This window comes from Halichoerus grypus, chromosome 10, assembly GCF_964656455.1.
Source record: "Halichoerus grypus chromosome 10, mHalGry1.hap1.1, whole genome shotgun sequence".
In the NCBI taxonomy this organism is placed as follows: domain Eukaryota; kingdom Metazoa; phylum Chordata; class Mammalia; order Carnivora; family Phocidae; genus Halichoerus; species Halichoerus grypus.
The window spans coordinates 76,481,171-76,499,813 of NC_135721.1; the positions used below are offsets into that span (position 1 = coordinate 76,481,171).

At 38.1% G+C, this 18,643-nt stretch overlaps 1 protein-coding gene across 7 annotated transcripts in view; it reads right to left on the minus strand.

Moving 5' to 3' along the window:
• The window catches only part of MGAT4A (alpha-1,3-mannosyl-glycoprotein 4-beta-N-acetylglucosaminyltransferase A), a 126,321-nt gene that overhangs the window by 52,419 nt on the left and 55,259 nt on the right, over positions 1-18,643 (minus strand). For 4 of the 7 annotated variants that reach the window (XM_078056647.1, XM_078056646.1, XM_078056644.1 and 1 more), the window contains exons 4-5: positions 17,198-17,338; positions 2,906-2,941 (exon numbers count right to left, since the gene is read on the minus strand). In XM_078056647.1, coding sequence (XP_077912773.1) covers positions 2,906-2,941; positions 17,198-17,338 — 177 coding nt within the window. The remainder of the gene's footprint in view (positions 1-2,905; positions 2,942-17,197; positions 17,339-18,643) is intronic. The other 3 variants (XM_036110749.2, XM_036110748.2, XM_036110743.2) reach the window with 1 other exon arrangement.

An 18,643-nucleotide genomic window follows, 5' to 3' on the forward strand; every position in this document is an offset into this window, starting at 1 on the left:
ATGTTAAAAACATTTAAGTCTTAATAATGTAAAAATTTATTAGAAACGTGACAAAATACTTAGAATTCACGAAATTCTGAAATTAGAAGGAAGCTTGAAGATCATGGCTCAATGAGTCTACCACCATGATTCTGCAAATAAGAATACTAAGATCCATAATTTGGCTATATGCAAAAGAATGAAACTGGACCAGTTTGTTACACCATATACAAAAATAAACTCAAAACAGATTAAAAACCTAAATGTGAGACACAGAACCATAAAAATCCTAGAAGAGAGCATTGGCAATAATGTCTCTGACATCGGCCACAGTGACATTTTTCTAGATATGTCTCCAAGGCAAGGGAAACAAAAGCCAAAATAAACTACTGGGAGTACACCAAAATAAAAAGCTTCTGCACAGCAAAGGAAACAATCGATAAAACTAAAAGACAATCTACAGAATGGGAGAAGGTATTTGAAAATGACATATCCGATGAAGGGTTAGTATCCAAAATAACTAAAGAACGAATACAACTTAACAACCAAAAAAACAAATAATCTAATTTAAAAGGGGGCAGAAAGATATTTCTCCAAAGAGGAGATACAGATGGCCAACAAGACACATGAAAAGATGCATGACATCACTCATCATCAGAGAAAGGCAAATCAAAACCACAATGAGAACACCTCACATCTGTCAGAATGGTTAAAATCAACAACACAAGAAAACAGGTGTTGATGAGGATGTGGAGAAAAAAGGAATCCTCATGCACTATTGGCAGAAATGCAAACTGGTGCAGCCACTGTAGAAAACAGTATGGAGGGTCCTCAAAAATTAAAAATAGAACTACCCTATGACCCAGTAACTGCACTATTGGGTATTTACCCAAAGAATATGAAAGCACTAATCCAAAAAGATAAAAGCACCCCTATGTTTACTGCAGCATTATTTACAAGAGCCAAGTAATGGAAGCAGCCCAAGTGTCCATGGATTGATGAAAGGATAAAGAAGATGTGATACACATATACACACACAATGGAATACCACTCTGCCACAAAAAGAATGCAGTCTTGCCATCTGCAACAACATTGATGGAGTAAGAGTATATAATGTTAAGAGAATAATTAAGTCAGAGAAAGACAAATGCCGTAGGATTTCACCCATAGGTGGAATTTAGGAAACAAAACAAAGGGAAAAAAAAGACACAAACCAAAAAAACAGAGTCTTAACTATAAAGAACAAAGGTTACCAGAGGGGAGGTGAATGGGAGGATAGATAAAATAGGTGATGGGGATTAAAGAGTACACTTACCATGATGAGCGCTGAGGAATACATAAAACTGTCGAATCACTAAATTGTACACCTAAAACGAACACTACATATTAACTATGTTGGAATTAAAATTTAAAAAGCAATAACAACCCTCCCCCCCAAAAGAATACTAAGATCCAAATGGTTTAAAAGATATCCCAAAGGTAGATGCCACACTCCTCTCTTCAATTTTGAGATGAAGAGCTTCCTGGGGCTCAAAAAGAGATCTGTCATATTTAGACTTCTGGGAAGATGGCAGAGCAGTAAAATCTTGAGCTCATAGACACACAGTGCAACCAACTCCGAAAAAGACTCAAGGGCTGGCACAAGAGACTTTACAGTTAATTGTAGAGAAAGCCACATTGAGAACTACAGGAGGGGAGGAAATGCACTTAGGTACCAAACCTCTGTGAGACTAACTGCACACAGGACCGAGAAGGGAGAGGAGCAGAATCCCCACCAGGTACCACAGGCCTGGAGAACCCACACTGCTAAGGTAAGTCCCCATAACATCTGGCTTTGAAAACCAGTGGGGCTTAACTTCCAGAGTTTTAAAATCAGCAGACCCAAACTCTGGGTACTTTAAAATCAACTGGTGTAGCTCCAAGAGAGCTGGCAGGGATAACAGGAAACTGAGTCCCCACCCTCAAAGAGCCAGCATAACAAAGAACCCTGCAGAGACACCTCAAGGAAGCAGCAGTTTGGAAAGTGCCTGGGGTATCTCAGATTTTGCACTGAAGGGGCAGGAATCTTTAGGAGACTTCAAGAACAAACGTGCTAGCAAGCACCATTCTCTTACCCTAGGCTCCCTCCCCTCCCCACCCCCCCATATAGCCAGACACTTGTGGGAACCACCACAAATCCTCTCTACATATCTTGCTAGCAACAATGCCCCACCTCTGCATTCCCCTTTGGGGGCACCACATCCAACCTGACCCACTCAGCAGGCATGCCTCCAAAACCACCTCTGCCCCAACACACCATACAAGCAACCCCAGCAAGGACAAGTGCCACTCCAAAGTGACCCCTACCCTGGGGAGAAGGGAATATAACCATACAAAACCAGTGTGTACCCACAGTCCCAGCAGCCAAACCTTATAGCTGGCAGTGCAGAGACAGTGCCCTGCAGCTCAGTATATCTGCAGTCCCAGAGTACACAGACTAAGGACAGGCATCCAATCTGACTGCTGCCCTATACTACAAGTCCCCTTAAAGCACAGGGACCAAACCCTGACCAGTGTACCCCAAACAGGTAAAATGGGCCTTTGCAGCCAACTGGACTGAAGGTAAAGGCAGCTCAGTCCCACAGTAGAACCCACATAGCCACACAGGAAAGACCCCGGAGGTGCCTGATTCCAGTGAACAGAGGACACTGTGCTTCAAGACACCACAAGACCTCTTCTTCATAAGGCCACTACTTTCAAGATCAGGAGATGTAGGTGGTTTCCCTAATACAAAGAAACAAACACAGAGTTAGACAAAATGAGGAGACAGAGCAATATGGCCCAAATGAAAGAACAGGACAAAAATCACAGGAAGAGAGCTAAATGAAATGGTGATAAGCAATATGCCTGATAAAGAATTCAAAGTAATGGTCATAAAGATACTCACTGGACTTGAGAAAAAAGTGGAGGATCTCAGTAAGACCTTCAACAAAGAGATAGAAAATATAAAAAAGAACAAGTCAGAGATGAAAAATTCAGTAACTGAAATTCGAAATTCACTAGAGCAAATTGATACCAGAATAGAGGAGGCAGAACAACTAAGCAGTGATGTGGAAAACAGAGTAATGGAAAGCAACCAAGCTGAAGAGCAAAAAGTAAAAAGAATAAAAACTGAGAATAGGTTCAGGAAACTCAACAACGTCATCAAGCATAGTAACATTCACATTATAGGGATCTCAGAAGACAGAAAGCAACAGAAAATTTATTTGAAGAAATTATTGCTGAAAATTTCCCTACTGCAGGGAAGGAAAAGATATCTAGACTCAAGAAGCACAGAGAGCCCCCAACAAAATTTACCCAAGGAAGTCCACAGCAAGACACGTAACAATTAAAGTGACAAAAACAAGTGATGAAGAAAAAATTTTAAAAACAGCAAGAGAAAAGAAAAATTGTATACAAGGGGAACCACATAAGGTTATCAGTTGATTCTCAAACAGAAACTCTGCAGGCCAGAATGGAGTGGCAACATATATTCAAAGTCCTGAAAGGATAAAACATGCAACCAAGAAAACTCTATTCAGCAAGGTTATCATTCAGAATAGAAGGAGAGATAATGACTTTCCCAGACAAACAAAAGTTAAAGGAGTTCATCACCACTAAACCAGGCTTATAGAAAAACATTAAAGGGAATTCTTTGAGTAGAAATTAAAGGCCATAATTAAGCATAAGAAAATTATGAAAGGAAAAAATTTCACAGGTAAGTGCAAACATATAATAAAAGTAGTAGATTAATCACTTACAAAACCAGTATGGAGGTTAAAGTCAAAAGCAGTAAAAACAATTGTAACTATAAAAATCAGTCAAGAGATTCATAAAAGTACCTAACTATGACATCATGTACATAAACCAGCAGGGGCGGGGGGGGCAGGGAATGCATAGGAAAAATTCAGTGCTTTTAGGGGCGCCTGGGTGGCTCAGTCGTTAAGCGTCTGCCTTCGACTCAGGTCATGATCCCAGGGTCCTGGGATCGAGCCCCCCGTCGAGCCCCCCATCGGGCTCCCTGCTCGGCGGGGAGCCTGCTTCTCCCTCTGCCACTCCCCCTGCTTGTGTTCCCTCTCCCGCTGTGACTCTCTCTGTCAAATAAATAAATAAAATCTTTAAAAAAAAAAAAAAATTCAGTGCTTTTAGAATGGGTTCAAAAACTTAAGTGACCATGGGAGGAGCAAGATGGTGGAGGAGTAGGAGACCTAAATTTCATCTGGTCCCAGGAATTCAGCTACATAGGGATCAAACCATTCTGAACACCTACGAACTCAACAGGAGATCGAAGAAAAGAATAGCAACAACTCTCTGAACAGAAAAGTGAACACTTTCTGGAAGGTAGGACGTGCGGAAAAGTGAATCCGAGGCGATATTCGGGAAGATAGAGGGCGGGAGGAGGGAGCCTAGGTCAGCCGCTAGTGGCAAGTGATAGGGCCGCGGAGCACAAAATCGGAACTTTGAGAAGTCGGCTCCGCTGAGGGATGTCAATCCAGTGGCTAAGTGGGGGATGGAACCCTCGCTGAGACGGTGTGGTCTCAGGACCCTCAGGGTCACAGAAAGACCGGGTGTGCCTGAGTGTGGCAGAGCTCCCGGGTATTGGAATGGGGAAGTCGGCTGCAGAGACGGAGCCGAAGCGCGGGCTCTCAGCTCGGGGTTGTCATAAACCGTGATCCGCCGCGCAGTCAGGCCACTGCTCCTCCAGCAGGGACCCAACAAGGGCAGATCTGGGGAGACTCCCCTTCCTCCCCCCAGGAGGAGCAGCCCGGAAGTGCACCGCAGGGATCTGCTGGGTTTGGAGACTCCACACCGGGTCGGGTGCCAGAGATAGAAATGCTCGGTCACAGGCCGGGTGAGCACAGAGTGTGGCTGGGACCGAGGAGACGGGAGTGACTGACTGCTTTTCTCTGGGGGCGCACTGAGGAGCGGGGGCCCAAGTTCTCGGCTCCTCCGGGGCGGAGATTGGGAGGCCGCCATTTTCACCTCCAAAGCCGAACGGAAAGCTTGCAGGGAACAAAAGCTCCCAAGAGCAAACCCGAGCAGATTACTTAGCCTGGACTGGCAAGGGCGGGGCAATTCTGCCTCCGACAAAGACATTTGGGAACCACGGCAACAGGCCCCTCCCCCAGAAGATCAGCAAGAACAGCCAGCCAAGACCAAGTTTACCGATCAATGAGAACGGCAGAACTCCAGCGCTAGGGGAATACTGCACACAGAATTCATGGCTTTTTTCCCCCTGATTCTTTAGTCTTTCAAAGTTAATTTTTTTAATTTTCTTTTTTTCTTTTTCTTTTCTTTTTTTTGAATTTTTCTTTTTCTCCTTTTCAACCAACATTTTATCAATCCCTTTTTTAAAAATCTTTTTTATTTTTCATTTTTAGAGTCATATTCCATCCCTTCATAGTAGTCAATCTTATTTTTGGTATATATATAAGTTGTTCTCTCTTTAAAATTTTGGGATACAGTTTCTTCTAACAGACCAAAATACACCCTAAATCTCTAGTGTATGGCTTTGTTCTACTCTCCTACCTGAGCACATTCTCCTTTTTTTTTTTTATTTCTCTTCTTTCTTTTTTCAACCAATTTCTTATCTTATCAATTCCTTTTATAAAATCTTTTATAATTTTCATCTATACAGTCATATTCCATCCATACATCGTATTCACCCTTATTTTTGTACATATATAAGCTTTTCTTTCTTTACAATTTTGGGAGGCAGTTTCTTCTAACAGACCAAAATATGCCCAAAATCTAGTGTGTGGCACTGATCTATTCACCAGCCTGATCATATCTGACCATATTCTTTTTTTTTTTTAATGCTTTTCTTTTTCTTTTTTTTTCTTTTTCCTTTATTTCCCTTTCTTTTCCACCAGTTTCAGGTCTCTTCTGATTTGCTTTAGCATATATTTTTCTGGGGTCATTGTTACCCTGTTAGCATTTTGTTCTCTCATTCATCTATTCTCCTCTGGACAAAATGACAAGATGTAAAAAATCACCTCAAAAAAAAAAAAACAACAAGAGGCAGTACTGACTGCCAGGGACCTAATCAATGCGGACATCAGTAAGATGTCAGAACTAGAGTTCAGACTGATGGTTATAAAGATACTAGCTGGGCTTGAAAAAAGCATGGAAGATACTAGAGAAACCCTTTCTGGAGAAATAAAAACTAAAATCTAACCAAGTCGAAATCAAAAAGGCTATTAATGCAGTGCAATCAAAAATGGAGGCTCTAACTGCTAGGATAAATGAGGCAGAACAGAGAATTAGTGATATAGAAGACCAAATGATGGAAAATAAAGAAGCTAAGAAAAAGAGAGATAAACAACTATTGGATCATGAGGGCAGAATTCAAGAGATAAGTGATACCATGAGACGAAACAATATTAGAATAACTGAGATCCTAGAAGAAGAAAGAGAGAGGGGGGCAGAAGGTATATTGGAGCAAATTATAGCCTAATTTGTGGAAGGAAATGCATCAAAATCCAGGAGGCACAGAGAACCCCCCCTCAAAAATCAGTAAAAATAGGTCAACACCCCAACATCTAATAGTAAAACTTACGAGTCTCAGAGACAAAGAGAAAATCCTGAAAGCAGCTCGGGAGAAGAGATTTGTAACCTACAATGGTAGAAACATTAGATCGGCAACAGACCTATCCACAGAGACCTGGCAGGCCAGAAAGGACTGGCATGATATATTCAGAGCACTGAATGAGAAAAATGTGCAGCCAAGGATACTATATCCAGCTAAGCTGTCATTGAAAATAGAAGGAGAGATAAAAAGCTTCCAGGACAAACAAAAACTAAAGGAATTTGCAAACACGAAATCAGGCCTACAAGAAATACTGAAAAGGGTCCTCTAAGCCAAGAGAGAGCCTAAAAGTAACACAGACCAGAAAGGAACAGAGACAATATACAGTAACAGTCACCTTACAGGCAATACAATGGCACTGAATTCATATCTTTCAATAGTTACCCTGAATGTAAATGGGATAAATGCCCCAATCAAAAGACACAGGGTATCAGATTGGATAAAAAAACAACACCCATCGATATGCTGTCTGCAAGAGACTCCTTTTCGACCCAAAGACACCCCCAGATTGAAAGTGAGGGGGTCGAAAACCATTTACCATGCTAATGGACACCAAAAGAAAGCTGGGGTGGCAATCCTTATATCAGACAAATTAGATTTTAAATCAAAGACTATAATAAGAGATGAGGAAGGACACTATATCCTATTTAAAGGGTCTACCCAACAAGAAGATCTAACAATTGTAAATATCTATGCCCCTAACATGGGAGCAGCCAAATATATAAGCCAATTAATAACAAAAGCAAAGAAACACATCGACAACAATACAATAATAGTAGGGGACTTTAACACCCCCCCCCCCAACTGAAACGGACAGATCATCTAAGCAAAAATCAACAAGGAAATAAAGACTTTAAATGACACACTGGACCAAATGGACTTCACAGATATATTCAGAACATTCCATCCCAAAGCAACAGAATACACATTCTTCTCTAGTGCCCATGGAACATTCTCCAGAATAGATCACATCCTAGGTCACAAATCAGGTCTCAACTGGTACCAAAAGATTGGGATCATTCCCTGCATATTTTCAGACCACAATGCTTTGAAACTAGAACTCAATCACAAGAGGAAAGTCAGAAAGAACTCAAATACATGGAGGCTAAAGAGCATCCTACTAAAGAATGAATGGGTCAACCAGGAAATTAAAGAAGAATTTTAAAAATTCATGGAAACAAATGAAAATGAAAACACAACTCTTCAAAATCGTTGGGCTGCAGCAAAGGCGGTCCTAAGAGGAAAGTATATAGCAATACAAGCCTTTCTCAAGAAACAAGAAAGGTCTCAAATACACAACCTAACCCTACACCTAAAGGAGCTGGAGAAAGAACAGCAAATAAAGCCTAAACCCAGCAGAAGAGAAATAATAAAGATCAGAGCAGAAATCAATGAAATAGAAACCAAAAGAACCGTAGAACAGATCAACAAAACTAGGAGTTGGTTCTTTGAAAGAATTAACAAGATTGATAAACCCCTGGCCAGACTTATCAAAAAGAAAAGAGAAAGGACCCAAATCAATAAAATCATGAATGAAAGAGGAGAGATCACAACCAACACCAAAGAAATACAAACAATTAAAAGAACATATTATGAGCAACTATATGCCAGCAAATTAGATAATTGGAAGAAATGGATGCATTCCTAGAGATGTATCAACTACCAAAACTGAACCAGGAAAAAATAGAAAACCTGAACAGACCTCTAACCACTAAGGACATTGAAGCAGTCATCAAAAATCTCCCAACAATCAAAAGCCCAGGGCCAGATGGCTTCCCAGGGGAATTCTACCAAACATTTAAAGAAGAATTAATACCTATTCTTCTGAACCTGTTCCAAAAAATAGAAATGGAAGGAAAACTTCCAAACTCATTTTATGAGGCCAACATTACCTTGATCCCAATACCAGACATAGACCCCATCGAAAAGGAGAATTACAGACCAATATCTGTGAAGAACATGGATGCAAAAATTCTCACCAAAATACTAGCCAATAGGATCCAACAGTACATTAAAAGGATTATTCACCACGACCAAGTGGAATTTATTCCTGGGCTGCAAGGTTGGTTCAACATCCACAAATCAATCAATGTGATACAATACATTAATAAAAGAAAGAACAAGAACCATATGATCCTCTCAATAGATGCAGAAAAAGCATTTGACAAAGTACAGCATCCTTTCTTGATCAAAACTCTTCAGAGTATAGGGATAGAGAGTACATACCTCCATATCATAAAAGCCATCTATGAAAAACCCACAGTGAATATCATTCTCAATGGGGAAAAACTGAGAGCTTTCCCCCTAAGGTCAGGAACACGGCAGGGATGTCCACTATCACTACTGCTATTCAACATAGTACTAAAAGTCCTAGCCACAGCAATTAGACAACAAAAAGAAATAAAAGGCATCCAAATCGGCAAAGAAGTAGTCAAACTCTCACTCTTTGCAGATGACATGATACTTTATGTGGAAAACACAAGACTCCACCCCAAAACTGCTAGAACTCATACAGGAATTCAGTTAAGTGGCAGGATGTAAAATCAATGCACAGAAATCAGTATACACCTACAACAAGACAGAAGAAAGAGAAATTAAGGAGTCGATCCCATTTACAACTGCACCCAAAACCATAAGATACCTAGGAATAAATCTAACCAAAGAGGCCAAGAATCTGTACTCAAACTATAAAATACTCATGAAAGAAATTGAGGAAGACACAAAGAAATGGAAAAACGTTCCATGCTCATGGATTGGAAGAACAAATATTGTGAAGATGTCAATGCTACCTAGAGCAATTTACACATTCAATGCAATCCCTATCAAAATACCATCAACTTCTTTCAAAGAAATGGAACAAATAATCCTAAAATTTGTATGGAAACTGAAAAGACTACGAATAGCCAGAGGTATGTTGAAAAAGAGAAGCAAAGCTGGTGGCATCACAATCCCGGACTTCAAGCTCTATTACAAAGCTGTAATCCTCAAGACAGTATGGTACTGGCACAAAACAGACACATAGATCAATGGAACAGAATAGAGAGCCCAGAAATGGACCTTCAACTCTATGGTCAACTAATCTTTGACAAAGCAGGAAAGAATGTCCAATGGAAAAAAGACAGTTTCTTCAACAAATGGTGTTGGGAAAATTGGACAGCCACGTGTAGAAGAATGAAACTGGACCATTTCCTTACACCACACACAAAAATAGACTCAAAATGGCTGAAAGACCTAAATGTGAGACAGGAGTCCATCAAAATCCTCAAGGAGAACACAGGCAGCAATCTCTTCGACCTCAGCCGCAGCAACTTCTTCCTAGAAACATCGCCAAAGGCAAGGGAAGCAAGGGCAAAAATGAACTACTGGGACTTCATCAAGATAAAAAGCTTTTGCACAGCAAAAGAAACAGTCAACAAAACCAAAAGACAACTGACAGAATGGGAGAAGGTATTTGCAAATGACATATCAGATAAAGGGCTAGTATCCAAAATCTATAAAGAACTTATCAAACTCAACACCCAAAGAACAAATGATCCAATCAAGAAATGGGCAGAAGACATGAACAGACATTTCTGAAAAGAAGACATCCAAATGGCCAACAGACACATGAAAAAGTGCTCAGCATTGCTCGGCATCAGGGAAATCCAAATCAAAACCTCAATGAGATACCACCTCACACCAGTCAGAATGTTTAAAATTAACAAGTCAGGAAACGACAGATGTTGGCAGGGATGTGGAGAAAGGGGAACCCTCCTACACTGTTGGTGGGAATGCAAGCTGGTGCAGCCACTCTGCAAAACAGTATGGAGGTTCCTCAAAAAGTTGAAAATAGAGCTACCATCTGATCCAGCAATTGCACTACTGGGTATTTACCCCAAAGATACAAACGTAGGGATCCAAAGGGGTACGTGCACCCCGATGTTTATAGCAGCAATGTCCACAATAGCCAAACTGTGGAAAGAGTCAAGATGTCCTTCTACAGATGAATGGATAAAGAAGATGTGGTATACACACACACACACACACACACACACACACACACACACACACAATGGAATATTATGCAGCCATCAAAAGGAATGAAATCTTGCCATTTGCAACAACGTGGATGGAACTGGAGGGTTTATGCTGAGCGAAATAAGTCAATCAGAGAAAGACATGTATCATATGATCTCACTGATATGAGGAATTCTTAATCTCAGGAAACAAACTGAGGGTTGCTGGAGTGGTGGGGGGTGGGAGGCATGGGGTGGCTGGGGGATAGACATTGGGGAGGGTATGTGCTATGGTGAGCGCTGTGAATTGTGTAAGACTGTTGAATCACAGACCTGTACCTCTGAAACAAATAATACATTATATGTTAAAAAAAAAAAAAAAAAAGAAGGTAGTAGGAAGGGAAAAATGAAGGGGGGGAAATCGGAGGGAGAGATGAACCATGAAAGACTATGGACTCTGAGAAATAAACTGAGGGTTCTAGAGGGGATGGGGGTGGGGGGATGGGTTAGCCTGGTGATGGGTATTAAAGAGGGCATGTACTGAATGGAACACTGGGTGTCATACGCAAACAACGAATCATGGAACACTACATCAAAAACTAATGATGTAATGTTTGGTGATTAACATAACATAATAAAAAAAAAAAAACTTAAGTGACCATCAATTTAATGTAGACTGCTATACACATAGGATGTTCTATATGAAGCTAATGGTAACAAATAAAAAACCTGTAATAGATACATAAGAAAACAAAGAGAAAGGTATCCAAGCGTAACACTAACAAAATCCATCAAACCACACAGGAAAGAGCAAGAGAAGAAGGAAAGAAGAACTGCAAAACAACCATAAAACAAGTAACAAAATGGCATTACATACATACTTATCAATTATCATTTTAAATGATATGGACTAAATACTCCAATCAAAAGACATAAGGTGATTGAATCGATAAAAAAGCAAGACCCATATATATGCTGCCTATAAGAGACTCATTTCAGACTTAAAGACACATGCAGATTGACAACGAAGGGATGGAAAAACATTTACCATGCAAATGGAAGTAAAAACAAAACTGGGAAAGCAAAACTTCTATCAGACAAAACAGACTATAAAACTAAGACTGTAAAAAGAGACAAAGGACACTACATAATGATAAGGGGAACTATCTGACAGAAGGATATAACAATTGTATATATTTATGCACTGAACATGAGAGCACCTAAGTACATAAAACAACTATTAACAGACATAAAGGAAGAAATTAACAGTACTACAATAATATTAGGAGATATCCACTTACAGTAATGGATAGATCATTGAGACAGAAAATCAACAAGGGAAGAGTGGCTTTGAATGATAAATTAGATATATTAAAACATTCAATCCAAAAACAGCAGATTACACATTCCTTTCAAGGGAATATGGGACATTCTCCAGAATAGATCAAATGTTAGACCACAAAACGAGTCCCAATAAATTGGAAAAGATTGAAATCATGCCATCCATCTTTTCCAACCACAATAGTATGAAACTAGAAATCAATCACAAGAAAAAATCTGGAAAGAACACAAATACATGAGGATAAATAAGAAACTACTAAACAATGAATGGGTCAACCAAGAAATCAAAGAGGAAATAAAAAAATACGTGGAGAACATGAAAATGAAAACACAATAGTCCAAAATCTTTGGGAGGCAACAAAAGCTGTTCTAACAGAAAAGTTTACAGCAACACAGGTTTATCTCAAGAAACAAGAAAAATCTCAAGTAAACAACCTAACATTTAAAGGAGCTAGAAAAAGAAGAACAAACAAAGCCCAATGCCAGTAGAAAGAAGGAAATAATAAAGATTAGAGCAGAAATAAATGAAATAGAGACTTAAAAAACAATAAAACAGATCACTGAAACCAGAAGCTCATTCTTTGAAAAGATCAAGAAAATTAATATACCCTCAGTATAAAGGCACTACATGAAAAGAAAACTACAGGCCAGTATCTTTCATGAACATAGATGCAAAAATCCTCAACAAAATATTAGCAAACTGAATCCAACAATATGATAAAAATCATTCACCATAATCAAGTGGGATTTATTCCAGGGATGAGAGGGTGGCTCAATATTCACAAATAAATCAACATGATACATCATATTAACAAGAGAAAAGACAAAAACCATATGATCATCTCAATAAAAGCAGAAAAAGCATTTGACAAAATCCAGTATCTGTCATGATAAAAACTCTCAACAAAGTGGGTTTAGGGGGAACATACCACAATATAATAAAGACCATATATGAAAAATTCACAGCTAGCATCACACCCCATGGTGAAAAACTGAGAGCTATTCCTCTAAGATCAGGAATAAGACAAGGATGTCCACTCTCACCACCGTTATTCAACCTAGGAATCAAAGTCCTAGCCACAGCAATCAGACAGGAATAGGATATAAAAGGCATCCAGATTGGTAAGGAAGAAGTAAAACTTTCACTATTTGCAGATGACATGATACTAAATATAGAAAACCCTCAAGACTCCACCAAAAACCGCTAGAACTGATAAATGAATTCAGTAAAATCACAGTATACAAAATATACAGAAATCAGTTGCATTTCTATTCACTAATAATGAGATAGCAGAAAGAGAAATTAAACAATAATCTCATTTACAATTGCACCAAAAAGAATAAAATACTCAGGAATAAATTTAACCAAGGAGGTAAAAGACCCATACTCCAAAAACTAAAGAACACGGATGAAACAAACTGAAGATGACAGAAACAAATGAAAAGATACTCCATGCTCATGGCTTGGAAGAATCCATATTGTTAAAATGTCCATACTACTCAAAGCAATCTACAGATTCAATGCAATATGTATCAAAGTAACAACAGCATTTTTCACAGAACCTGTTGCTTCTTTCTGTTCTTAGGATAAAAGCCCAAATCCAGTAAATGGTCTGCAAGGTCCTGCATTGTCTGTCTCCAGTACATCTCTAGTCTCATCTTATTCCATGCTTCCCCTCACTCTACACTTCATCTACAGTGACCTTCTTTCATTTTCTAGAACATTCCATGCTCCCTCCATCACAGGGCTTTTGTGATGCTCTTCTCATTTTCTGGAATACTTTTTTCTCCCATGTGGTAGCCATAATAATGTTGTCCCTACCATGTCCATGACCTAATTCCTGGAATTTTTGAGTATATTACCTAACATGCCCAAAGGGATATTGTGGATTTGATTAAGGATCTTGAGATTGGAAGGTTATCCTGGATTACCCAGGTAAGCCTAATGAACTCACAAGGGTCCTTATGAGAAGAAGGTGGGAGAGTCTGTGAGAGGAGATGTGACAATGTAAGCAAGAGGTCAGAGTCACAGAGAGATCTGCAGATGAAGAAGGGGCACTGATGAATGTAGCCAGCCTCTGGAAGCTGGAAAATGAAAGAAGTGGACTATCCCCTAAAGCTTCAGAAGGAACACACCCTAGTCAACACATTGATTTTAGGACTTCTGGCCACCAAAACTAGAAGATAATAAACTTATGCTGTTTTAGGTCACTGGGTTTGTGGTAATTTTTACAGCAGAATTAAGCAACTCATACACCCACCTTCACCAGTAACTACCTTGTTCACTGATCTCACATCTAATCCATTTTTAAGACTTCCTTAAAATCCTTAATTGAGGCAAATGCCCCTTTTATATATTATCAAGGCATCCTTTGTATCACCAATTAAGGTTGTAGCTGTACAATTATTTACATAATTAATTATTTAACTCACGCATTCTCCTTTACTAGACTGAAGCCCCACAACACAAGGAACCACATCTAATTTTGCGTACCAAAGTACCCAGCAAAGTACCTGGCACATAACAGGTGCTCATGGATTTTCTTTCACTTCAGCACAAAAAACAACCTGCTGTCCTCTACCATCAATAATGCCATTTTGGTAGGTAACCTGTGGGGGGGTCTTTCTTTAGCCATCTTGCTCAGCACTGAATGGCCCCTGAATCTGAGGAGCTGTGAGTTTCTTCAACTCAAAGAAATTTTCTTCTATTATATATTTGGGTATTTCCTCTCTTCACTCCCTTCACTCTCCTTCTGAAATTTCTATTAGATAGATATTAAAACTTTGGTCTACCCCAATTCTTTGTGCCCTCTATGCAGCATTCCAGAAGAACTACACGGCTCAATCTTTCAGATTGCTAATCTGATCTTCAGCTGTCTCTACTCTGCTTATTAGTACATCTATATGGAAATTTTAAATATAATCAATGAAATTAGAACACAGAGATACCCAATTGATCCTTTATGAACTGGCCTCTCATCCCTCTAAAATATATTGATTATGTGTAATTTCTAAATTATATTCTCCTTGCTCTGCAAATTCTATTTCCTTGAGTATTAAGTCATTCACAATGTGGGTTTCCTTAAATATTTTGTAACCCTCATTGTACAATATGCCCTTTTACCCATCTGTAGTTGCTCTATCTATTTATTGCAACCTGCAAATTTCGTGGAAGGATCTAGATATGGTGTGGGTAGGATGGGCTGGCAGTTTTTTGTTCTTCACAAAGGAATTCAAGCCCCTCTTTAGACAGTCAGTAGATGCCTGGAACACATTCTCCCTCTTTAGTCTTAGGAAGACTTAACTGGTCTGAGTGCTGTTCCTTATTTAATCAGCCTGACCACTGAAGAACAGAATTTTTAGCAAGAAGCAGTTTTTCTTTGATCTAAAAAACAGAAGGGGCACCTGGGTGCTCAGTTGGTTAAGTGTCTGCCTTTGGCTCAGGTCATGATCCCAGGGTTTTGGGATTGAGTGAGCCCTGCATCGAGCTCCCTGCTCAGTGGGAGTCTGCTTTTCCTTCTGCCCTTCCCCTTGCTTGTGATCTCATTCTCTCTCTCTCTCTCAAATAAATAAATAAAATCTTAAAAACAACAACAATAAAAAACCCAAAAAACAAAACAAAACAAAAAAACCACCAGAAGTTCTTAATATAAAGTCCCTAAAAAGATTTTGGAGTTCCACAAAACCCCAGAAATTATATACAGAATTACTTTTTCTATGTGCATTTTTCTAAATAGAAAGTTTATAGCTTTCCTAGGATAGCCAAAGGGTTCTTTGACTCTAAAAATGTTAAGAACCATTGCTTAAGGATTTAGGAAAGTGATTTTAATGTAAATCTGAGGGTTTTCTTGTTTTTGTTTTTGTTGTTTTTTTTTTCAAGTTTTCTGCTTTTTCTAACTCTCAAAAAATAGTGCCAGCTTAGTAACAATGTTAACTAGTGGAAATCTGGTTGACCAAGATTTCATTATATTTATGATAAAGTCAAACAAATGGGATGGAAAATAAGTATCTTCAAAAGGGTAAGAGAATGTCACATTCACAAAATAACAAGGAGCTACTAAGGAGAACCTATTAGATGTTGTGAGAAGTTCTAAAGGACTTTAAAAACACTTGTACTTTCTTTTCATTTGATATTCTTATTAATGAAGACATCACCTAAACCAACATGTACTAAATGACTGAGACATCCTACCCAAATAATGATTATTAAAGGGAGAGATATAATACCAACTTCAGAAATAATTAACGATCAATGTTCTAAAGAAAATAATTTAGAGGACACCACACATCTTGTTAGTCTTTGTACGTCCAGCACCTACTGGATATTTATTGAATCAATAAGGAAATGGAAGAATGAGTTAGTCTGAACATGGTATTTTAAGAATTATCACTTCCTTAGGAAGGCAGTGTGCAATTTTAAATGATTCATAAAGTAGAAAGACGGCAGAACTAAAAAAAGACAAATATAAAAGCTTATGCTAATAGATCAAATAATATGAGAAAATGCAACACACACACAAAAGTAAAATACCTAAGAATCCTACTGAATCAAAAGCAGATTAAATCAGTCTTTTCAAAAACATTATCACAAAGATGAATTTCAGTATCTATCAAGTAATGGTTTTAACAAAAGACAAAAGACTTACTAGGGGAGCAAAACAATATTTTGCTATCTACATTTTAAAATCTCCAAAGAAAAGATTAACAAAGTCAAAATAGAGGAATAAAAATCATGACAGTAAGTAAGGGCCCACAAGGAAAATTCAAGCTCTGGCAGTTCTAACAGAAAGAAAAAAAATATGCAATAAACTATCTTTTCACTATATGAGGAAAAAAAAGCAACCCAAAGTATTTCTATTATTGTCTGAAAGATTAAATGAAAGTGATTATATGCCTTCCAGCTCTCTAAGAAAAAGCAGGGGCAAACATAAGAAAACCTCTCTTGATGAGACTGTGAGAACTACTAACGTTAAAAGAAGACACAAGAAAAAAAAGTCATCTCAAATTTTTAAAACAGAAAAATTACAAAGGTTTAAACATTTTTCTGCCCAGAGATGGGGCTTACACCAGATTTCTCATGACCGTTTTCAGCTCTATACTCTGATCTATGGAGAAAAATAGATAACTCCTTTCAACGTAAATGAGTCCTAAGTTATTATGCAGAGAGAAGGAATTATTCTTCTTTGACCTGACAGGCTTCTAATGGTCAATGTTATACTCCAAGATCCAATTAAGACCAGCAGTACAACCACAGTAAGAAACAAAATAAACATACCTCCTGTTCTTCCATTACCAATCTGCAGAGCAGGCTGAAGGCTTCTTTCATTTTGCAATAAATGAGGCAAATGGTAATAAATACTTGGCACTTGAAGAGATTTTTTGCTTGTTAACTCCTTTAATAGCTTTAGGGTATTATCTAAAACAGAAAAGCATAATTAATGCACAGGAGCACCTTACTTACAGAAGTTGCTAATTTTACAAATATAGCAGTAAAAATTTATGAGAACTAGAACTTTCCCGATTTCATACTTTGGTGAATAAGATCTCCATTTAAAATGAAAAAGGACACTTCTGCAACGAGTCTCAGAGTCCCAATGTTGACAGCACTCTGAAGAAGCTGAAGTACCCTGAGAAGGTGGAATGCTTTCATCACTTGCCGTTATAAAGGTTCAGAACTCAGGCCCTGCAGAACACACTCTAAACATGCTACCCATTTATGAAAATATAATAAGCACATTCACCACCAATAACTTTCACTTTCTTTATGCTATTCTATTTTACTGAATTTTCACATGGAAGATTTTTTTTTTTTTTCAAAAAAATACAAGTACAATAATTTAAACCGCACAATTTGAGAATGCTCCGTACAGATCCTAACTTTCAAATAGCTTTTCCATTTTCCTTAGAGGAGTTAATGAATCCTTTAATATGAAATAAAAACTCAATCTAGTAGGCAATATTGTTTTAAAGTTCCAACTATATTATAATTTAACCTTTAAAATACAGAAGTTAGCAGTAAGGACTTAAAGCCTCGAAGATTTCATGCAAAACTCCATGAAAACTCCATTAAAAATATGACGAGAACCAAAAAATTCACAAAAGAAATGCAAATGACTGCTATATTAACATTTAATCTCATAAGTAAAGAAACAATTATAAATTACAAGACACCAATTTCAACCTATCAACTTAGCATAAGATTAAATAATAATATTAGATATTGGTGATAATGTGGTATATGTTTCAGCTATTCAGAAGAGCATCAAAAACCCTAAAACATGTCTGCCTTACTAGTCAATAATTTCCCTTTTAGCAACTTCACTTTTATACATTCAATAAATATTTAGTGATTATCTATTTTGTCCCAGCCACTGTGTCATGTGTTTAGAAATGTTAGTCATAGATCCTTGTTTTTAAGGAAGTCATAATGTAACGAAATAACATAAGGACTACCAATTTATACACAAAGACGTTCATCGCAGAGTTATAAACTGGGGAGAAAAAACAACACAGAAATATCCTATTTGCCTAGTAGAAAAATATTTAATACATTATGGTATATGGTTAACTGACATACGGCCATTGAAAATGGCATTTTTGAAGAATATTCAATGACACAGTAAAATGCTAATAGCCTAATTTCAAAAGTAAAATTGAGGCTCTAAGACACAATCACAATTTTGAAGAAAAACATAAATGGAAAAAAGACTAGAAGGAAATA